The sequence below is a fragment of the Carettochelys insculpta genome, chromosome 28, assembly GCF_033958435.1.
Source record: "Carettochelys insculpta isolate YL-2023 chromosome 28, ASM3395843v1, whole genome shotgun sequence".
NCBI classification, from domain to species: Eukaryota; Metazoa; Chordata; order Testudines; family Carettochelyidae; genus Carettochelys; species Carettochelys insculpta.
In genome coordinates, this window is record NC_134164.1 from 15,620,239 (window position 1) to 15,643,987 (window position 23,749).

Here is a 23,749-nt window from a genome sequence, read left to right on the forward strand (position 1 = left end):
CACACACACCTACCTCTCCCCCCTTCCAAACCGAACGGGGTCACTCAGCTGGTGATCTGGGGAAGTTCGGGGCCCTCCTCGCTTGATAGGGCATCGGCTGTACCCTTGGTGCTCCCCTCAGTGTGTACCACCTCCAGGTCATAATCCTGAAGGCAGAGGGTCCACAACAGGAGCTTGGTATTGGCCCCTTTCATGTGATGCAGCCAGGCAAGTTCCTTTAGTTGCCTCAGGTTGGTTGGTCTCCCTGCTACGGCCTCCAGTCCATCAGCCACGTTCTCAAGTCGGGCACGCAGAACCCATACAGATGCTGCAGCACCAGCAGATCAAACAGTTCCTCTCTCATCTGGGCCCTGCCCCGTCTGCCCACCAGCCCATACAGCTGCTCCAACAAATGTTTGGAATTCAGTCACTGTCCAGTAAATGATGGTACAAATGCTTCCACCCTTGGCATTTAGCCAGACCACCAAAATGGTTGTGCACCTCAGTTTCCTCTTCCATGCCACACAATAGGTTTGGAATGTTCCTGCTCATGTGAGAAGTTGCCAGAGTAGTTACAGGGAACACCAGTGACTTTTCAGAATTACAAACTCCTTCAACACACAGTTCATGCTTCTACATCAATGTCAACATGTTACACAGCTCTTTCCAAACATTCAGTACATGGCACAATTCCACAGCTTCTGGTAGCAGCACCCACTGGTTACAGCAGTCAGTGTGAGTATCAAGAACAAACCCCCTGCAATTGCACATTTACATTGCTCTTAGGTAGACCACAACCTTTGTGTAACATTCCTGAGAACCTGGCATTCTGGGGCTAAATGGCTGAAGCCTTTCTTCGCACAATCAAGTTCTGATCTTGCCCTTCCCCTGTGGGGTGGAAATCTGATCTCTGGCTGTGCCTTCCCTTCTAGCAAGAGCTAAGCCATTGATGATCTCAGGGAGACTGCCCCCCTCCCAGCCAGTCTGAAAATTTGCATACCAAACTGCTTTTTGAACAGGGATGAGCATTTTCTGAGTCACTAGAGGGGCTTGTTTGCATACTTGGCTTAATCTAATTCTTGACTCCCCCCACCCCCACTCTCTGATTTGCTCACCTTGATAATTTTTTTTTCTGATTTGTCCACCTTGATTACGGTTTTTGGTTCTCTGTGCCTTAAATATTGAGTCTGTTCTGGTCTGGCTATGGTCTGAAGACGTGGGTCTGTCCCACGAAAGCTCACCTCAGATTATTTTGTTAGTCTTTAAAGTGCTACTTGACTGCTATTTTGTTTTGATAGTATACAGACTAGCATGGCTTCCTCTCTGTTGCATTCTGAAAGTTGTTTTGTGAGTCCCAGAGGAAGAATCCACATGAAGGAATCCCTGTTTACCCCTTACAGGCTCACCAGGCGCAAATCTCCTTTGTCCTTCCACCTCCAACTTCTGCCTCTGCATGGAATCAGAAGTGGATTTCGTTACCAGGATACATGTGTTCCCAGAATCTGGAGATGGGGAATTTCTGGTGCTCTTCTGCAAGTGACCTGGCTGAGGACCACAGTCCCAGTATGCTGGTCACACCCAGTGACGTGGTTATCACAGGGCTGCTCACATTTCCTTATAGTTTTCACTTTACTTGAACCAACTTCCAATTCCTGAGAAACCTTTGCCCTGCCTGCTTTGGACCCTTGCAGAGCACAGCCAGTGGTTTCACACTCAGGCAGGTCCTGGCCATCAGGAGCTGAAACAAACTTCTCCCCAGGCAAAGGGCTGCTCTGGCGCTTACAGACAAGCACCTTTCCTGTTCACTCTCCTTCACCTCACTCCCATTTTCCGCAGTCCCCACAGACGGGTCAGGAAAAGTTTCAGGGAAATTCTCTTCCTCAAGAGCTCCACCAAACACCACCACCACCCTTCTCTGGCTCCACAGGGGCACTGCTCCCTTGAGCCACAACCAGCTCCTGGGTTTCACCTACACCCAGGATCACTTCTGGCCCATCAGGCGGATTCTCACGTAATCCCCCTCCAGGCAGACAGCTGGTACCACTGGACAGAAGGTTAGGATCACTTTCCTCCCTTCTGCTACCAGCTTCTTTATTTTCATCAGGCAGCATAACTCCATTGCCAGTCTGCTCTTCCTGTGTCCTGGCTGGAGGATGACTCTGGTCAGACAGAGTCCTCACACCCCTCCCAGTAACACCTCAGCATCAGGCAAAGAACAAGTACCAGAATCGTCTGGTCTCTGGGATTCCCTGATGAAACTAACTGGATCAGACCGAGTTAAAGCATCATCCTCCCTGAGATGCACAGAGGAGGCCCACTTCCCATCTGGGCTTCAGCTGCCCTCAGATCCAGCTCTGGGATCTTGGCCTCATCTCAAACCCCCAAAGGCTCAGACAAAGGATTCACTTCCCTAGAAGCAGAAGCACCTTTCTTGCACCAAGGACCAGCATCCTTATCAGGGATACCACTGCCCATCCCAGAGCCATTCCCTCTGTTCCAGCCCCCATGGCTGGATTCAGAGTCACACCTGGAATGTTCTTTTGTGGTTCCTTCTCCAGCCACCCCAGGCTGGGGAGCAACAAGAAGTCTCGTGGCACCTTATAGACTAACATATTTTGGAGCATAAGCTTTCGTGGGCAGACACACTTCATCAGGTGCTTGAGTGGGGGGTGGTTTCAGAGGGGTATTTAAAGAGTGGGGTCCCAGAAAAAGGGAGGGCCGGAGCTGACAAGGTCTATTCAGAAAGGTGGAAATGGCCCAGTATCAATAGTAAGCATCAAAAGAGGAAACAAGTCAGATCAGACAGGGGGATATGAGCCATTGTCAGAGTCTAATGGGGAGATATTAACACCCAGGGTAGAGAAACTGTCTTTGTAAGCTGCGAGCCACTCCCAGTCTCTGTTTAATCCATGGTTAATGGAGTCAAATTTGCAAATGAGTTGCAGCTCAGAGATTTCTCTCTCCATTTGATTTCTGAAATTTTTTTCAGGACTGCCACCCTTAAATCTGCCACTGAGTGTCCAGGGAGATTGAAGTGTTCCCCCACAGGCTTCTATATATTACTGTTCCAGATGTCTGATTTATGTCCATTATTTAAATGCCCCTCTGAAACCACCCCCCCACTCGTGCATCTGATGAAGTGGGTCTTTGCCCACAAAAGCTTATGCCCCAAAATATCTGTCCCACGAAAGCTCACCTAATAAACTATTTTGCTAGTCTTTAAAGTGCTACTTGACTGCTTTTTGTTTTGACAGTGTATAGACGAGCACGGCTTCCTCTCTGTTACTACCCAAAATATCTGTTAGTCTATAGGGTGCCACAAGACTTCTTGTTGTTCTCGAAGCTACAGACTAACACGGCTACCGCTCTGGTACACCCCAGGCTGGGGAATCTTCCTCAGGCAATGGACTAGTTTCCTCACTGGCACCTTTTCCAAACGCAGGCTCTGCTCTCTCCCCAGGCTGCTACTGCTGTTCAGCACAGACAGACAATTGGAGACACTCTCTCCTTTGTCCCAGCCCCTGGCTGGTCTCAGACACACGCCCAGAAGGCGAAGCAGCTTCTCTCACAACCAACTTGCCATTCCCAATTGACAAGCTGCTTTCCTGCACAGACACCTTCCTTGGCCCAGGCCTGGAAAACTCTTCACATGTCTAGTCTTGGCCACTAGTAGACGCTGGGTTGGAATCGCTCCTTCCCTCCTTGAGCTGCGGCAGGACACTCGGTTCAGAGCTCCAGGCAGTCCAGGGTTTTCTGCCCCAATCTGGGCTCACCTCTGCAGGAGTTTCCTTAACCCATAACTCTGCCACAGCACATCCATGCTGCCTTGTCCAGCTCCTTTAATCTCAATTCAGTTTCCAGGTGCTGCCACTTCACAGCGGAATTGCTGAGCATGGTTGCAGACTCACAGGCTGATGCCCTCTGCACCCCACGATTCCTGGAAGAATCCCTTCAGTGTGCCAGACTCCTTGTGGGTCACACGTTCCCCGAGGTTAGGCCTCTCAGACTGACTCCAACAGGCTCCCAGGGGAACCCCTTCTTCGATGTGACATCTGCTTTCAAGGGCAACAACCACACTCTCTTGGGAAGAACTCATTCAGTGCGTCAGCTTCCTCGCAGGTCACTCATTCCCAGGGGTTAGGCCCTCGGCCCCCTCTGCCTTCTGGGACCAATTCCAACAGACTCCCAGGAGTAACCCCTCCTCGGGTGTGATACCCACTGTCAAGGACCCTGACCACAGTTGCTTCGCTTGTGTTCAGCCATAGGCCCCTCTACCTTAGGGAACCGCACCTCCCTGTCCATCAGCACACCTGGGTCTCCCTGGCCCCTCTTCTTCCTCCTAGGCCCCTGTCACTTATTGCTGGATGCTCCATCCTCGGGGTGCAGTACATCCCACTTCACACACCAGTGGGATGGGGTTCAGGGTCCCCAAGCTCTGCACCCCATCTGCAGGCAGGAGTGACTCTCACTCAGCAGCAGAACAGCGGGTTCAGCACAGCAGGCAGAGACAGTTAGTCCAATCCCCGTTGCCGGGGTGGGGAGGAGGTCCCAAGGGGCCCCAGAAGCCGGGCCCTTGCTCCCTCCTTTCTCTCTCTACGCCCCAGCCCAGACTGCTTCCCAACTCCCAGTTCCAATTCAAATCCCTCAGGCGCCACCTCCCCCTTTGTCTGCAGCCCAGAGGTGTCACCTGGTTGCCAGGTTACCCTCAGCAGGAGCCCCCCCACTCTCTGAGAGCCACACACATACACATGTATCCCTCACTACATCACAACCAGTCACCTCTCTCAAGCCTGCAGGCAGCAGGGGACATGCTGGGGCAGGGCCAGGCTGCATTTCAGATGCCAGGTGGGTTCCCCAGGGCAGGGGCAGAACTGTACCCACCTGACTGCCTTCCTCCTGAGTCCCAGGGACAAGCAGCTGCGGCTTCTGCTATCCAGGGGCTGGGATTCACTGGCTTGGGTGCCAAGTCATGCTCTTGAGTGCCAGGGCCACACCTGCTCCCACAAGTCCAGGACCAGGAGTGGGGTGGGGGGAGGGGGCGCCCTGGTCCCACGCTCCACAGCCCTTGTTCCCCACCCAGCACCATCCACCAGCTGGAGGCCTGAGGTCCCTGGACCCAGTCTGCTCCTGTCTGCACAGCACTCTCCCTCTACTTGGCATCTGGCACCACGTGTGGGAGGTACCGGGGTGCCAGTAAGGATCAGGCTCAGTAAACATTGGGGGTGCCGCCCAAGGCGTGGTTCAGGAGAGCAGGGCTAGTGGTCTGTGCCTACTACAGTCACTTATCAGCTGGAGCTGGGGGGCTGGAAGCAGCAGCCACGGAGCAGACAGCATTGGGCTGAGCCTCTGGCAGAGCCACGGCTCCCAGGAGCAGAGGAATTCCCTCCTGCTCAGGTAGGCAGAGCTGCTGTCTGGGCTCCTGGGTAGCAGAGGCCTGGCAAAAAGCAGGCCAGGACTAGTGAGTGCAGCTGACCTTCCCCCCGCAAGCCCCTGCCCGGGGAAGGGGTGCCAGTGCACCACCTCTCAAAGGCACAACCCTATCCCACAGGGCAGATGGTGAGGTTCAAACCTACCTCCCCAGGAGATAGCTGGGCCCCTGCACCACCCCGTTTGGACTCATGCAGACAGGCCTGGCCACCCCACCACCACAGGTGCCAGCCTTGGCTGGCAGGGCTCTGCACTTACAGGGCCCTTCTCTGGCTCCCCTGGGCCTTGCACAAGGGATAGCTCAATGGCACCTGGAGCAGACCGCCCCAGCCAGCCGCACAGGGAAGCTGAGTCTCACGGGATCTTCACTCAATTTATTTGGGTTTTATTTTTTCCCTAAAATACACAGAAAGTTTTGAACTCCAAGTACCTGCAGGGTTCAGTGCAGACAGGTGGGGAGCCCCAGCCCACCCCGGAGAAGCTAGACAATAGCAAAAAGGAATCACTCCCCCCCACCCGACCCCACCCCCATGAACTGCACCGCAGGGAGACAGAACCTTGTGAGCCCGCTGGTCCCAGCTCAGAGCAGTCACCAGCCAAGGCCGGCAGCAGTGAGGGCCTGCTGTTCTGCCACAGAAAGAGCTAAAAAGCCTTGCTCCAGCTGCGGGCCAGGCCAGGCCTTGCCACTGCCACTGGGGCGTTGCTCACTGAGTGAGGGGTCAGGCCTTCCTGCCACCAAGGGCTCCCCCCAGCAAGTTAGCACGCCTGCGCAATGCTAACAAAATACAGCAGGCCCTTAGAAAGCCACTGCTGAGCAGCTGGCCACAGGGTGCAGTCTAGTCTGGGCAAGGGAGTCTTGAGGCGAGGTCAAGCCCAGCCCGTGTTGCTCAAGAACAGCCTCATGGGAAGCCTGGGCTCGCATGGCCATACCAGGTAGAGCCTCAGGAGACCTCCTGGAGCACATGACTCACCAGCTTGGTCTTGCCCAAAGCCCCCAGGCTGAGTCCCCCTCCCTGTAGGGCCAGTGATGATTCCTGTAATAATGCCAAAGCCCCAGCCTACATGGCAGCCCCAGGAGAGGTGGTTGGCCAGAGCCTCAGCAGCAGGGCTCGGGGGTGAGCTGTAGCACTTGAAGGGGCGCATGCAGCTTGTGGCTAACTAGTCCAGCTACCCAGGCAGGCCTCAAACAGTGGGAACGGGGCTCCTTCCGTTTCTGCACGACAGTTCCAACAGCTCTGGTCGTCTCTGCCCGCCCAATCCCACTCCGACTTCTGCTTCAGGACCGAGTAGAGACGGGACTCATAGGTGCTGTCTCGGACATTGACGCAGGTCCTCTGCAGCACCTCCAGGTCCACAGGCTTGTTCTTGGTGCGCTGGAGAGCATCCAGTGAGCAGGGCAGCTGGACATCCCAGTCCGACTCTGAGGAAGGGGGCGATGGTCCCAGATTTGGGCCAGTGGGGGAGCTGGGATGGCTGGCCGTGCTTTGACCAAGGGCTGTAGTGCTGGGTGGCTCTGGCAGTGCTCCTTCAGCTAAGCACAGGTAGGGGGAACAGCAGCAGTGCCTGGGCTGGGAGACTGGCAAGCGTGAGAGGGCAGGACAGACAGCAGGGCAGCTGGCCTTGTCCCAAGTAGGCGATTGCAGCTCAAGGCCCTGCCCAGGGGCACAGCAGGAAGGCTCCAGGGCCTTCTCTGTACACTGCCCCTCTTGCAGGCCCGTAGTCCCTGTGTTCCAGCCCTGCTGAGCTGCTGGGCTGGCCAGGGCAACCTGGGGGTTGTCTGTGATCAGGGGAACAGGCTCTGGCAGCACATGGCCACTGTCCTGAGGCGTCACTGAGGCAGGGAAGCAGCAGAGCCTGCTAGAAGGCAGCAAGCGCTGTGCTCCAGGTGCGCCAGATGGAGCAGTGGCAGCAGCCCCTCCTGCAGCGAGCCCCACACCTTGAACTGAGCTGTAGCGCACAGAGCCTGACCGCTTCTCCAGATACAGGGGATCGCTGCTCAGCCGGATCCTCAGCTTCTTTGCCAGCTGCGGGGGACAGCTGTCGGAGGGCTTGCGTTTCCTGGAGCAGGGTGATGTCCCCAGGGGGCGACCAGGGGCCTCAAACACATCCTGGAGAGCATGTTCAGGGGAGCAAGCAGCCGCCTCTGCACTCACCCCATTGCTGGCATGGCTGCATGGGCTGAGATGAGCAGCAGTGGCCAAAGCAGCAGAGTGGGCTGTGTTCCAACACCAAGCCTGGTGCCTCCCAGCTGGCCTGGGTCGCGGTGGCTGCTCAGCCCACAGACCCAGCAGGGGCTGCCCAGCTGGCCATTCTGGATCCAGAAGATGCTCACTAGCCTTCTCCTTCTGCCCCTCCTCTGGGCCAGCAGAGCATTCCCCAGCAGGCATGCCCAGCCCGGCCACTGGATGGAGTCGCAGCTCTGCTTTGGCTGCAGCTGGCACGCCCACGCTGGCCATGGGCTTTGCTCGAGAACCATATTCTTCAGCAGCAGGAGAGCAGGGAGCCCTGGTAGAGAAAGTCTGCTTTGAGGTGGGAGCCAGGGATGTGCAGCACCCTGCTGGGAGCTGGCCCAGTCTGGGATGTGGAAAGGTGAGGCAGGGTAGGTTACGGGGCAGCAAAGAGGGGCTGGGGAAGGTGGAGGAGTTAGGCACTAGCTGGAAGTGCAGCTGTGCACAGCTCCAGCCCAGGAGGGAGGTTCACCAGGGTTACAAGCTGGCTGAGCTGGGCAGTGAGAACCAGCCCCAGCCCTCCTGAGGTCCACAGCACAGGCAGAAGCAGGAGGAGTCCTGTATCAAAGAGGCACAAGGGCCCAGGAAGTCTCCCCGGGAACCAAGAGGACAGCCCTGAGGGGCTCCTGTGTCCAAGGCTGCAGCAGGGAAGGAGCCTGAGGCATGGAGGGGAACTGCACTCCCTGTCCCTCCTCTGCCAGGGAAGTACGGCCCCTCCACCAGATGCTGAGCTGCTGACCAGCTGTGGACTCTATCCCGTGCAGCAGGCTGAAAGCCAGACCCCAGGCGGCAGGGCAGCAAGCCCCATGCGTGTTACCTGGGGGTTGAGGACCAGGATGAGAGCTCTGCAAAGTCGTTGGTGAGCTGGGAGATGACTTGATCCACAGCCGCATACTGAGAGGCATCCAGCGCAAACTGCCTGTGCCGGGGGCTCTGGAGGTGCTGGAACATAGAGCAGTGAGGGACCCAGGCTAGCAACTTCAGCAGCAGCAGGCGGCACGTGGGAGTAGGGTGCACCTGGGCTAGGGTACCGTGCTGGGCAGGGTTCCAAGGAGCAGCTTGCTCCAGATGGCAGCTACTGGCAGAGGCTAGAGGCTCTCAGGGACAGCCTGTGGGGATCATGGGGGACACAGATCTGGGTACAAAGGGAACGCTGTTCCACCCAGTGCTGCCCACCAAGCTGCACTGGGCTGTGGTTCCTGGAACATCCCGGGGCCAAGACAGGACAGATATGGGGCCAGAGTAGTGGCATCCACAGCTTGCTAGGCTCCCCCGGCCTAGGACGGGAGCTGCGAGGGTGCAGTCCTGATAGCCTAGTGCTGTTCCACTGAGCGCCCTTGAGCCGAGGCCAGACCTGAAGGACCTGCTGCTTCCCTGCTAGGCCAGCCTGCAGTGGAGACTCTGGCAGAGGCTCTGCCTGCATTGAGTGGGAGCCTGGCCTGCTTACCATCTGCAGCTCACCGAAGCTCTCCTGGCAGCACTCACAGTAGCCCTTCCTCCTCTTGGGGACCACAGCTGGGTGGGACTGGGGGCTCTCCTCTCGCTCGCTGTGTGTCAGACAGCCCTCGGGAGCTCTGCAAGGACACAGACCAGGATTACTCCTATGTCTAGCACAGCCACTTCCTAGGTGCCATACATACTAGGTGGCCTCTTCCCCCAGAGGCTGCCAGTCTAAGTACAAGGCAGCAGTTAGAAGGCTGCTCAGTGTGACAGGCCAGGACCTCTGCATGCCAGCAGCCTGGTCCTTGTCAAGGCCTGTGCAGGAACTGCAGCAAAAAGATGAGGGTCTGAGGGCAGCTTGTGAGGTAGCTGTTGGAGGTCTACAGCAGTGATGGACAACCCAGACTAGCAAGGGGGCTGCATGAGTGGCCCTCTGTCTCAGTGGGCCACAAGACTGCTGTAACCAGGACGGTCTTCCAGGAGAGGGCAGCTTTGCTAAATGCACTGGTGCCCCTACAACTGGTTGACCAGTTAGTCAACATTTTAATGGAATGGACCATTCTGTCAATGACCTCAAGGTATGTGTGTTACTGAAAAGAAATTATTAGTCCTTTGTAGAAAGGGAAACGGACAAATTGATATTTATATTCAAATTTGGAACATTAACACATGGTTTAAATCGGGATGTGAACTTTGAGTCACTATAGGGGCTCGTCTGCATACTTAACTCAATCTAATTCTTGATCTTCCCGCCCCCCTCCACTCTCTGATTTGCTCACCTTGATTATCTTTTTCTGATTTGTCCTCCTTGCTTACTGTTTTTGGTTCTCTGTGTCTTAAATATTGAGTCTGTTCTGGTCTGGCTATGGTCTGAAGAAGTGGGTCTGTCCCACAAAAGCTCACCTAATAAACTACTTTGCTAGTCTCTAAAGTGCTACTTGACTGCTTTTTGTTTTGATAGCGTATAGACTAGCACAGCTTACTCTGTTACTACACACATGAATACCGTGAGAGGATCTGGTCATCCCACCTCAAAAAAGATCTACTAGAGCTGGAAAACGTTCAGGAAAAGGCAACAAAAATGATTAGGGATAGGGAACAGTTTCAGTATGAGAAAAAGTTAATAGGATAGACTTTTCAGCTTGGGAAAAAAGACAGCCAAGGGGGAATGTGAATGAGGGCTATAAAACCACGTCTGATGGGATGAAGGTAGTGTTATTTTCACCTCAACACAAGAACAAGGGATCACCAAATGAAACAAATAGGCAGCAGGTTCATAACAAACCAAGGGAAGTGTTTCTTCACACAAATGCACAGTCAACCTGTGGAATTTCTTGCCAGAGGACATTGTGAAGATCAGGACACTAACAGGGTTCAAAAAAGAACTAGATAAACTCATGGAGGTTGGTCCATCAATGGCTATTAGCCAGGATGGGTAGGAATGGTGTGCCGAGCCTGTTTGTCAGAGGCTGGCATGCATGGCTGGCATGCATGACAGGAGAGGGATCACCTGTTCTGTTCACTCCTTCTGGGGCATCTGGCAGTGGCCGCTGTCAGAAGACAGGACACTGAGCTAAACGGATCTTTGCTCCGACCCAACATCACAGCTCCAGTCATGCACCCTTATGCTCCAGAATTCCTGACTGACCGAAAGCGGCCTGTATTCATGTCCTGCATGCAATTGTAATGGTCTCTACACAACAGACTTTGTGAGGTACCAATAACTTGTGGCAATTAATATTCTTCTGTGATGTCTGCATGCAACAAGTATTGACTCAAGGATCATCATCAGAAAGTTTGTGAAGCCAGGGGTGTGTCAGGGAGGTGCTGCAGGTCTGCACCAAAAAAAAAAGGTGCGAGTTCCATGTTTGTGTGCAGATTGGTGTCCACACCCAGCAAGAGACAGACATTTGGCCTACCTTTCACTTTCCAGGAGAATCCCATACAAAAGTTTGCTGGGCTGCGAAAGACAGGAGCTGAACCTCCAGAGATAAGCAGCTGAAGCAGCAGATGGTGCATGGCAGTAGTGTAATACAAGGGCATTGAATGAGGCCTTTTCTGACAGCTAAGGACACTGGTGATTTAGATCACTGAGAACTGGCAGTGTTAACATCAGATGAGGAATGACAGCTACTCACCCTTCCTGGCTTTACAGTCTGCCCACACAGGAGGGGACATCTCAGCTTCCTGCCTCCTATGTATTTTACACACAAGGGCATCAGCAGCAGAAGCTGCTTTCCATATAGAACTCGCACAGGACAGGAAGAACAGCACGCAATCATCCCACGACTGGAAACAAGATCCCTGACCTTTGGAAGTTATAAGCAAGGGCTGAAGCCATCTTCGGCATCCATCGCAAGATGGAGGAGACTAGAGTTGTTCAACCAAGCAGGGGCAGGGGAAGTAAAGTTGCTGGAACTGAATATAGGTGAGAAATCTGCACAGAATTTTTCACCTAAGCCAACCAGGGAAGCCAGCACTGCGTACTATTGTGGAAGGAGCATGAGTGAGAAACACTGAAAGCCTGTATCTTGGCAGGTTACATTTCAGGCTTTTAGAAGCACATTTCATGGTGTTTAACTTGTCACTACCTTCATTCCTTGCACATATTAGGGAAGGATACACAGGATCAAGTGAGATCACCAACACTTTATTTTCACCACCAACTCAGAGCCATATTTAAAAGGAAGGGTGAATTCACCCCCAGTTCAGTTAATAAGCTGTGTTGTGTCTATGTCTTGAACAGTGACCACATTACACCTCTGAGCAGCGCAGGGGAGGACTGGATGCTGGGAGCACGTTGGGGTCACCCTGAAGGGACTAATCCGGGCTGGTGCAAGCCCCCTGGGGCTGCTGGACTCAGCGCTGATTCAGTACCCTGGCCTTCGCACATGCAGTGACTGTGAGCAGCCCAGCTTGGGAGCTACACAAGCAAAGCAGCAAGAGGTTCCAGGGCAGGTAGTGCAAAGCCCTCACTGGGGTGACATGGACTCCTGCAGGTGACCATTCGGGTCCCACACACAGGTTTATAGGAACACACACTGGAAGCGCCTGGGGCTGCTGCCTCAGACAACTGCACCCAGATGGGTCCAGCTCTCTTAAAAGTAACCATGTTGTTCACCCCAGCAGCCCAGGGACAGGTACGTGGGTGGGAAGGAGGCTGTTCCAGAACCTCACTCCTCTGCTGGTAGTTAGAAGCCTGAATGTGTGTTCATGGCCAGTTTGTCCCCATTTCTCCTTGTGCTTACATTATCCTTCAGCCACAGCCCATCTTCACCCCCAGCTGCAATCACAGACCAGTCGTGCCCACTGGAGCCTCCTCACTAGGCTAAGCAAACCAATCCCCCACATCATCAGCCCAACAGCTGTTCCCTGCGCCTGCTCTGCCCTGAATTTGCCTTTCCTGAACACATGACCAATAAGCCAGCAGGTCCCACCATTGTCTGGCCCCATGGTGTGGTGCAGAGAAGAGGTAGCAGGAAGGATTGTAGGGCCAGGATCAGGAGTCCATATGGGTCACACTGAGACCAAGCGGATGGCTAGACAGTCACGAGGAGAGGCCCACAGGAGACTGCCTAGAGCAGAGAGAGGAAAGCCTGCGTGTTGTCCGTGCAGCAAGTACCTGAATGGGCTGTGGATCAGATTAGACAGAGGGAAAAGCAGGGGAAGAGACGAGGACCAAGGGCAGTCCAGAAAGCTGGTGGAGTGGAGCAGTGAGCCCCCGAGTTCTCAGGAGGGCTGCAGCTGAGTGATACAGACCCTGCCTGAGAGGGTCTTCCTGAAACGGGCTCAGGCATTCGCCATTGGCACAGCAAGGGCTGGGGGCTCTGAGGCCACCTCCAGCCTGGGCTCTTCCCCTCCCCTGCCAGCTGGCAGTTTTCACCTGGACAAGGTTAACCTGATCAGGTGAAAAAGCAGCTCAGAAGAATCTTTGCCTCTGTGCAAAGGAGCTGGTCGTCTCTGGTGGCCACAGGGAGCCTGGGATGCCAATAGCTCCCAGGCAGCAGAGAGGCTGTAGCCACCAGGCTCCCTGGCAGCTTGCACCACCTACCTATGTCTGTCGGAGCTTTTTAGAGGCTCAAACGGGCTGGATCTATTTGGTGCCAGGAAGTTCAAGTCAGGGAAACTCTTGAATTGGTGATGGAAGGGCCGGAATTTCCTGTAAGAGCCAGAGTCATTCATTAGACATGTCCTGGGTCTCACTTACCTGGTCCTCCAACTCTGCCCCCTCCCCAAGCCTTTGTCCAAGCACAGGGCTATAGATGTGTCTCCTCTGCTTGGGGCTTCCACTGCCTGCTCCCCTGCCTAGACTGAGGTGAAGGGAGACCTGGGTGAGCTCAGGATTCAGTGTTTATACCAGGCCTTGACTTGGCCCCAAGACTCTGCCTTGGGAGACTGTTGGGGCAGGCAGCTTCCTAGAGCCCACAGGTCACCAGTTCTCTGCTTGGACTGAGAAGAAGGCCGAGGATTCAGTTCTGGAGACTCCCTGGGCCAGGTCCAGCCTCTGCCCCCCATTTCACCAGGTCCCTTCACTTCCTTACTCCTGACAAAATCCAGTCTCCGCAGCCATGGAGGATGCCAGGGCTGCAAGGGGCAGTACTGGACTCACCTAAGTTCTCCCTCACGAAAGAAGGATTTCACGCCTGTTCGGGGACAGTCAGCATCCTGCGTCCCACGCAGCGGATGTGCACCAGCGGCAATTATGAGACCAGGTGGGGGAGGGGGATTTGAATGCAGCTGTTGACCACCCACCACTTCCCTGAAAAACCCACCCTAGTGTTTCGTCACCCTCCTGGTGAAACAGCTTTCCCCAATATCCAACCTAGACCTCCCTCACTGCAACTTGAGACCACTGAGTCACCAACTGAACAGCCTGGCCCCACACTCTAGAACCCCGCAGGAGATGAAGGCTGCTATTAAATCCCACCCCCCACCACACATCCTTTGCACCTGCAGACTAAATAAGGCCTGTTCCCTCAACCTGTGCTCAGAAGTCATGCGCTCCAGCCACCAAATAGTTTTCATTGCCCTCTGCTGGACTTGCCAATTTGCATCCACTACGGAAAGGGTGTGGATCCCAAACTGGACACAGTACTCCAGATGTGGAGTCACCAGTGGCACATCCAGGGGGATGATTATGCCCCTTGATCTGCTGGCAGTGCTCCCACCAATGTGGCCCAATATGCTGCTCCCTGTGGCCTTCTGCTTATCACTGGCTTCCAAATGGACATCAAGCCACTGATCATACCCTGTGGAGCCCCAAGACCTAGCCAGCTTTCTAGCCACCTTGCAGCCCATTCATCAGGGCATACTACTTTAACTTGCTGGCAGGAATACAGAGCTCACCTGTGGCCTTTACACTTCAATCACACAGGGCAGCCTGGGCTACATTTAGGGACCCCACTTACTTTCTCCTGCTCACAGCAGCAGCCCTGCTCCAAGCCCCACATTCACAGCATTCAGATAACAGATCAAAGGGAGGGAGCACTGCTCTAAGGGACTCCTTGCAGTCCTTCGGCCAGGAGTGCAATGTTTGGCCACAAAGATAAGGAGCATCAGAGTGAACTGACACATTTACCTGCTCTCGTCCTCAATCTTCAGAAATGGGGGCTTCAGTTTTCTCACTAGAAGGAGAATTTCACAGTTAGCAGCTTCCTGGCATAGTCTCCCCTGTCCTGTGCACATCCCAGCCCCATCTTTCAATCCTGGGTTACCTAGAACTGGGCTCTGAAATCTACTTTTTTCCTCTGCCTCCCTCCAGTATTTATAGCATGTCTGGATGCTATGAAGTCCCGAAACAAGAGTCAAGACCTGTTTGCCAGAGTCTGCCAGCAGTCTGAAACAATAGCACTGAGCAGCATCAACTGTCCACTGAGCTCCATCAGCGGACTCTGCAGCCCAATGAGAAGGAAACTAACAGCTCAATGGACAACTGTCACAGTAGACTGTATAAAACAGAACAGCAGAAGTGTGGCACTTTAAAGACTAAAACTGATTTATTCAGTGACGAGCTTTTGTGGGACAGACCCACTTCTTCAGATCAAAACAGACTGGCATTTATAAGTACAAAAGACCAAAAAACTGCTATAAAAACTGACAAATCAAGTACATAGAACTGAAGGAAGGAGATGTGGGGAGGGCATATGTTAAGTGTCCTGCCTGAGATCGTTATGAGCATCTGTGATGGGGTTCTGGGGTCCCCCAAGCTCTGCACCCCATCCGCAGGCAGGAGAGTCTCTCACTTAGCAGGAGAACAGCGGGTTTATTAGCCGACAGGACACAGCATCGTACAGAGGAGTCAGTACAGCAGGCAGAGACAGCCAGTCCAATCCATGTTGGGGAGAGGAGGCCCCGAGGGGCCCCCAGAGCTGGGGCCTTGCCCCCTCCTTTGTCTTTCTCTCCCTCAGCCCAGACTAACTGCTCCCAACTCCCAGTTCCAATTCAAACCCCTCAGGCTCCACCTCCTCCTTTGTCTGCAGTACAAAGGTGTTACCTGGTCATCAAGGTTACCCTCAGCAGGAGCCCCACACCCTCTGTGAGCCACACACACACACACACACACACACACAGGTATCCCCCACTCCATCACATCTCTCCCCCCTTCCAGACCGAACTGAGCGGGGTCACTCAACTGGTGACCTGGGGAAGTTCGGGGCTCTCCCCTTGTGACAGGGCATCGGCTGTACCCTCTGTTCTCCCCTCGATGTGCACCACCTCCACGTCATAGTCCTGCTGGGGGAGGCTCCAAGTCAGGAGCTTGGTATTGGCCCTTTTCATGTGATGCAGCCGGGCAAGTCCCTTTAGTTCCCTTGGGTTGGTTGGTCTCCCTGCTTCGGCCCCGGTCCGTCAGCCACGTTCTCAAGTCGGGCGGGCAGAGCCCATACAGATGCTGCAGCACCAACAGATCAAACAGGTCTTTTGTGGTCTGGGTCCTGCCCCATCTGACCACCAGTCCATACAGCTGCTCCAGCCAATGTCTGGAATTCAGTTACAGTCCAGTAACGGAAGGTACAAATGCTTCCACCCTTGGCATTTAGCCAGACCACCACAATGGTTGTGTGCCTCAGTTTCCCCTTCCATGCCACACAATAGGTTTGGAATGTTCCTTCTCATGTCAGAGGTTGCAAGACTAGTTACAGGGAACAATGGTGACATTTCAGAGTTACAGACTCCTTCAACATACAATTCATGCTTCTACATCAATGTCATCATGTCACATGGCTCTTTTCAAACATTCAGTACATGGTACAATTGTACAGCTTTTGGTAGCAGCACCCCTTGGTTACAGCAGTCAGCGTGAGTAACAGAACAAACCCATTGCAACTGTACATTTACGTTGCTCTTTGGTAGACCACAACCTTTGTGCAACATCCTTGAGAATCTGGTATTTTGGGGATAAATGGCTGAGGCCTTTCTTAGCACCATCAAGTTCTAATCTTCTCCCTTGCCCCCTGGGGTGGAAATTTGATCTCTCTGGCTGTGCCCTCCCTTCTAACAAGAGCTGGGCCATTGATGATCTCAGGGAGACGGCCCCCTTCCAGCCAGTCTGGAAATCTGCAAACCAAACTGCTTTCTGAGAGTTGTTTTGTGAGTCCCAGACGCAGAATCCACATGAAGGAATCCCTGTTTATCCCTTACTGGCCCACCAGGCCCAAAGCTCCTTTGTCCTTCCACCTCCAACTACTGCCTCCCCATGGAATCAGAAGTCAAATCCAGTATGAGAATATGAGTGTTTCCACCATCTGGAGATGGGGAATTGCTGGCCCTCTCCTGCATCCTACAGAGACTGACTGTGCAGCTGTTTTACTTGGTTCTCACAGGGCTGCTCACACTACCTGATAGTTTTCACTTTACTTGCATCAACTTCCAATTCCTGAGAAACTTTTACCCTGCCTGCTTTGGACCCTTGCAGAGCACAGCCAGTGGTTTCACACTCAGGCAGGTCCTGGCCGTCAGGAGCTGAAACAAACTTCTCCCCAGGCAAAGGGCTGGCTCTGGTGCTTACAGGCAAGCACCTTTCCTGTTCACTCTCCTTCACCTCACTCCCATTTTCTGCAGTCCCCACAGACGGGTCAGGAAAAGTTTCAGGGAAATTCTCTTCCTCGAGAGCTCCCCCAAACAACAACTCACCCCTGTCTGGCTCCACAGGGGCACTGCTCCCTTGAGCCACAACCAGCTCCTGTGTTTCACCTACACCCAGGATCACTTCTGGCCCATCAGGCAGATTCCCATGTAATCCCCCTCCAGGCAGACAGCCAGTACCACCGGACAGAAGGTTAGGATCCCTTTCCTCCCTTCTGCTACCAGCTCCTTTATCTTCATCAGTCAGCACAACTCCATTGCCCATCTGTTCTTGTGTCCTGGCGAGAGGATGACTCTGGTAGGACAGAGTCCTCTCACCCCTCCCAGTAACACCTCAGCATCAGGCAAAGAACAAGTACCAGAATCGTCTGGTCTCTGGGATTCCCTGATGATCCTAACTGGATTAGACCAAGTTAAAGCATCATCCCCCCTGAGAGACACAGAGGCAGGCCCACTTCCCATCTGGGCTTCAGCTGCCCTCAGATCCAGCTCTGCGCTCTTGGCTCCATCTCGAGCCCCCACAGGCTCAGGCAAAGGATTCACTTCCCCAGAAGCAGAAGCACTTTTCTTGCACCAAGGACCAGTGTCCTTAGCAGGGACACCACTGCCCATCCCAGAGCCATTCCCTCTGCTCCAGCCCCCATGGCTGGATTCAGAGACACACCTGGAATGCTCTTTCCTGGTGGTTCCTTCTCCAGCCACCCCAGGCTGGTGAATCTTCCTCAGACAATAGGCTAGTTTCCTCGTTGGCACCTTTTCCAAATGCAGGCTCTGCTCTCTCCCCAGGCTGCTGCTGCTGTTCAACACAGACAGACAATGGGAGACACTCTCTCCTTTGTCCCAGCCCCCCGGCTGGTCTCCACACACACATAGAAGGTGAAGCAGCTTCTCTCACAGACAACTTGCCATTCCCAGTGGACAAGCTGCTTTCCTGCACAGACACACAGGCACCTTCCTCGGCCCAGGCCTGGAAAACTCTTCGCAGGTCTGTCTTGGCCACTAGTAGACGATGGGTTGGAATCGCTCCTTCCCTCCTTGAGCTTTGGCAGGCCACTCGGTTCAGAGCTCCAGGCAGCCCAGGGTTCCCTGCCCTGATCCGGGCTCACCTCTGCAGGATTTTCCTTAACCCTCAGCTCTGCCACTGCACATCCACGCTGCCTTGTCCAGCTCCTTTAATCTCGATTCGGTTTCCAGGTGCTGCCACTTCACAGCGGAGTTGCTCAGCGTGGTTGCAGGCTCTCAGGCTGATGCCCTCTGCACCCCACGATTCCTGGAAGAATCCTTCAGTGTGCCAGGCTCCTTGCGGGTCACAAGCTGCCCAGGGTTAGGCCGTAGGCCCCTCCGCCCTCTGGGACCGACTCCAACAGACTCTCAGAGGAACCCCTTCTTCAGTGTGACACCCGCTCTCAAGGACCATGAGCACCCTGTCTTGGGAAGGACTCATTCAGCGTCAGCCTCCTCAGGGGTCACTTGTTCCTGGGGGTTGGGCCCTCGGCCCCTCCACCTTCTGGGGCCGACTCCAATGGACTCCCAGGAGTAACCCCTCCTCGGGTGTGACACCCCCTCTTGAGGACCACGACTGCAGTTGCTTGGGTTCAGCCGCAGGCCCCTCCGCCTTGGGGAACTGCACCTCACTGCCCTTCAGCACACCTGGGTCTCGCAGGCCCCACTTCTTCCGGGGCCCCGGTCACTTACTGCTGGCTGCTCCATCCTCAGGGTGCAGAACATCCCACTCCTGACACCAGTGTGATGGGGTTCTGGGGTCCCCCAAGCTCTGCACCCCATCCGCAGGCAGGAGAGTCTCTCACTTAGCAGGAGAACAGCGGGTTTATTAGCCGACAGGACACAGCATCGTACAGAGGAGTCAGTACAGCAGGCAGAGACAGCCAGTCCAATCCATGTTGGGGAGGAGGCGGCCCCGAGGGGCCCCCAGAGCTGGGGCCTTGCCCCCTCCTTTGTCTTTCTCTCCCTCAGCCCAGACTAACTGCTTCCCAACTCCCAGTTCCAATTCAAACCCCTCAGGCTCCACCTCCTCCTTTGTCTGCAGTACAAAGGTGTTACCTGGTCATCAAGGTTACCCTCAGCAGGAGCCCCACACCCTCTGTGAGCCACACACATACACACACACACACACAGGTATCCCCCACTCCATCACAGCATCAAAGGAAGGGAAGCAGTCCCTGTAATGTGTGAGGTAGTTGGTGTCTCTGTATGTTTTGCCTTCGAAAGGACAGAGCCGTGGTGGGGACAGTTAAGCCTAGAGATTTAAAAGGCAGCTGAGAGATGTGAAATGTTAAAAGCTGCTGGAGAAGAGTGAGCAACGAGGTGTTTAGTTCTGTTAATAAGGGGCCCACCTTGTGGTCAGGCTCAGAGCCAAAGCGCTGCTGTTGTCAGGCCACCCACCATGGCAAGTGGGCAGCAAGTACCAGCATGCACTGGCGGAGTGGTAGCGAACTTGGCCACAGCAGGCTTCAGGACACAGCCACCCTCTCCTGAGACATCAGGTCAATTATTCCCAGGTGGAGGATTTTATCGTGAGCCCAACTGCCCTGGGCTGATGCCAAAGCTTGAGGGCTTCAGCCCTGGGGGGCAGGGCTCACAAGCATGCTCCCCATTGGGGTTGCAGGCCCTTGGGTTTCACCTTTGCACCTCCCCTCCAGCCCAGGGCAATGGAGTTCAGGCTTTGGCCCCTTACCCACAGCAGGGCTCATGTGGGCTCAGGCTTCACTTCCCCTTCTGGTATTGCAAGTAACAGGGGGTCAGAGTGCAAAGAAGTGCAAAGAATCCTAGTCTAGGGAACTGGGAGTTGCACCCTCCTTGCTTGAGATGGGCCCAGTCTTGAGAGGTGCACTGCCCTCCCCAGCCTGGAGAGATCCAGGATACCAGGTCTGACCACCCCTGCCTCGGCTGGAGTGACCCAGGGACCTCCGAGTAGGTCTGAGGATGGTAAGTCACTGAAGAGAGGTAGCTGGGAAAGCATGAGGCCGAGATTGTTCCCAGGTAGGTGCTGGGTGTGCAGGACTTTCCCAACTCAACCCTATGTGAGGGCCTAAAAGGAGATTGGGAGCAGAATGCCATTTGGCACCCATGTGAGCCGCCTGGCCAAAGGGCTTTGATCAGTCACAAAACTAAACCCCCACAGCATAAGTACATCCCCCCGCCGACACCCTTGCCACTGTATGCTGCAATCTTCACACTAGCGCTCAGGCACTGGAGGTCCTTCCCAGCCAGACCGAAGGCTGGTGCCAGCTGGCAGCAAGGGGTCCAAGGAAACTCCAGCAATCTCCATCCCCCTGTACGGGAGCCAGGGAGGCACAAGGCCAGGTGCCCCAGCTTTGGAGTTCACCTTAAAAAGAAAAAAAGCTGCCTTCAAGGTTTAGGAGACAGACTTGCCTCCAGCCTGAATGCTTTGCAGGCAGCAACAGTTCTCCCAACAGCCCCTGTCCATCAGGGGGAGGTTTGGCCTAGGCTGCACGGCTTCCAGGCCAGCCCAAGAGTAGCACTGTGCTGCTGAAGTGCAGCCACACCCCTGAGGTGCCATGTACTGCAGGTCCCAACTGTGCAGAAGTGAGTCAAGTACATGACAACATGCAGTGGAGTTGGGGCGTGGATTTTTAAGGCAGGGTCAGTCCTCCTGTGGCAGCACAGTGGCACATTACAGCCTCCTGCTGAACAGCAGTGAGAGATGTAGAGAACACGTGCTCCCCTGAGGAGAACGTGTTATTTGAGACTTCGTCTTAGAGCAAGAGCAGAGTCAGAAAATGAAGCCCCAGTAGCACAGTTCTTACCCTGACTCAATCCCAGAAGCCCTGCTGTAAAGCTTCTCAAGGCACAGAGGAGACAAGACAAGCAGACAAATGATTAATGTGATCCCACTGGATACCAAGAGCATGAAGCCAGTCACACAAGAAATGGTTTAGCTATGCTTTCAAAATGCTGCACAGGCTTTAAAGCACTCCGAAGACAGCCGGCAAAGATTTTCTGTCTGAGCTTGAGTAGTAAATGGCTTTGATGGAACAGAAATTTTGAACAAAATTGTTTTTGCAAAATGTCAGTGTAGGATGTTTTCCTGAAGTCACACAACTGACCCAGCACCATCTTCTGCACTGACCTTTAAGGACTCCTGGCCCCATTGAGAGAGACTTCACCTAGACAGAGAAAAAAAGAGACAGCATTTAGGATGAGGAGACCTTTAGACAAGTCTGGTACTTCACTGATCACACAGCAGTTGGGGGGGAGATGGAGATGGCCTTAAGGCAATCCACAGTTGCTGTGACACTGGAGTTACTGGCCCCTCACAGGTCTGACAAGGTTAGTGTAACTCAGCAGGACCCACACACGTATGGCTGGCCTTCCCAAAGCAAGGCCATCCTCACCTGCCCTGACTCCGGCACAAGCCTGCTGGCAAACTGACTGTTGATTGCATTGCAGCTTTACCGCCCTTGCAGTTTGGGGGACAATGCTGGAGTTTTCCTTGTAAAGTGGTTGAGATCACGAATGAACGGTGTGGAGAAAGTGAATACAGAAAAGTTATTTACTTGTTCCCATAATATACGAACGAGAGGACGCCAAAAGAAATTAATGGTTAGCAGATTCAAAACTAAAAATAAAGTTTTTCTTCACACAGTGCACAGTCAACCTGTGGAACTCCTTACCAGAGGACGCTGTGAAGGCCAGGACTCTAACAGAGTTTAAAAAAAGAGCTCGATAAATATTTGAAGGTTAGGTCCACAGATGGCTATTAGCAAGGGGTAAGGTATGGTGCCTCGCCTTTTGTCGAAGGAGGGAGATGGATGGCAGGAGACAAATCGTTTGATCATTGTCTTTGGTTCACCTCCTCTGGGGCACCAGGCATTGGCTACTGTCGGCAGACAGGATACTGGGCTAGATGGACCTTTGGTCTGACCCAGTATCGCCGTTCTTATTTTCTTATCTGGGCACGTTGTAGGTTGAGCGCCCAGCTGGCCATGGAGCCATTCCAGCCTAGCACTAGACCTGGGCTGCCCCTGTACTCAGCTTGCTATAAGATTTCAGGATGGGTGTACTTTAAACCAACCTAGATATACCAGTAACAGCCCGAGTACAGGCCCAGTTACACTGAGCTAAAGGTGCCTTCTCCTTCTGCACAGAACACACACTTCTCACCATGTTGAATAGTAACAGAGAAGGAGCCGTGCTAGTCTAGACTATCAAAACAAACAAACAAACAAAAAAAAGCAGTCAAGTAGCACTTTAAAGACTAACTAAACAACGTATTAGGTGATGAGCTTTCGTGGGACAGACCCACTTCTTCAGACCATAGCCAGACCAGAACAGACTCAATATTTAAGGCATAGAGAAACAAAACAGTAATCAAAGTAGACAAATCAGAAAAAAAAAAATGATCAAGGTGAGCAAATCAGAGAGCAGAGGGGCCAGGGAGTAAAGAATTAGATTAAGCCAAGTATGCCAAAGAGCCCTTATAATGTCCCAGAAAGTTTGCATCCCAGTTCAAACCACGTGTTAATTAACATTAACATGTGGTTTGAACCGGGATGCAAATGTTAATTAACACATGGTTTGAACCCAGATGCAAACTTTCTGGGACATTATAGGGGCTCTTTGGCATACTTGGCTTAATCTAATTCTTTACGCCCTGACCCCCCGCCCCCCGGCTCCTCTGCTCTCTGATTTGCTCATTTTTTTCTGATTTGTCTACTTTGATTACTGTTTAGTTTCTCTGTGCCTTAAATATTGAGTCTGTTCTGGTCTGGCTATGGTCTGAAGAAGTGGGTCTGTCCCACGAAAGCTCATCACCTAATACATTATTTTGTTAGTCTTTAAAGTGCTACTTGACTGCGTTTTTGTTTTGACTTCTCTACCAGTGTAAGTACACCCCCACTGGGGCACAGAATCCTGGTTCCACTATACCAAGCACATTGGAATTTAAAGCCAGAATCTGAAAATCATCCAATTTGTCCACACATCAGACCACTTGGCCTCCTGGATATACCTGTACTGAGCCCAATAATTCATTAGACTAAAGATGTGAGGCCTCAGGAGACTAAACAGCTGCAGGCCACATGTAGAGAAGAGAAGAGTGGTGCTTCACTCTCGTGGTCCCTACAATGGCAGGGAATTGATCATGTGACCTGCCCAGATGCTCTGGTGTGTGACCCAGATTGCACAAGAAGGTGGGGGGAAAATATCCCAAGATCTCTGCCAGTCAGAGCTTGAGGAAAATTCCTTCCCAACCCCAAAGCTAGTGATCAGTAAGACCCTGAGCATATCTGAGCAGCCAGGCAATGAAGAAAATCATTCCACACACCACCTCACAGCACTATCCAGTCACCTCCAGCTATGGCCAATCCCTGCTGCTTCAGAAGCAGGTGAAAAGCCCTGAACACCTCTGGACAGTTGCACCCCATGGAACAGATTCCTTCCTGACCTCTGCAGGCAACTTGCCAAAGCCCTGAAACCTTAGGTTAGATTTGATAATCAGTGCGTCTGCACATCTGCTGGTGTTAAACATGCAGAGGACAATGCCAAGGGCAGTGCAGAACTTCCTGTTCTCACCATAGACCATGAAGGAAGGGGATGAACAGGTGTTTAGA

General features: G+C 53.5%; 1 protein-coding gene across 2 annotated transcripts in view; it reads right to left on the bottom strand.

Moving 5' to 3' along the window:
• Positions 1–5,951: 5,951 nt before the first annotated feature.
• Positions 5,952–23,749, bottom strand: part of DBF4B (DBF4B-CDC7 kinase regulatory subunit) — a 28,323-nt gene continuing 10,525 nt past the window's right edge. For both annotated transcript variants that reach the window (XM_074979007.1, XM_074979005.1), the window contains exons 6-11: positions 21,268–21,304; positions 14,653–14,698; positions 13,126–13,233; positions 9,082–9,208; positions 8,452–8,576; positions 5,952–7,911 (exon numbers count right to left, since the gene is read on the bottom strand). In XM_074979007.1, the coding sequence (XP_074835108.1) occupies positions 6,561–7,911; positions 8,452–8,576; positions 9,082–9,208; positions 13,126–13,233; positions 14,653–14,698; positions 21,268–21,304 (1,794 nt within the window). In that variant the 3' untranslated portion in view covers positions 5,952–6,560. The remainder of the gene's footprint in view (positions 7,912–8,451; positions 8,577–9,081; positions 9,209–13,125; positions 13,234–14,652; positions 14,699–21,267; positions 21,305–23,749) is intronic.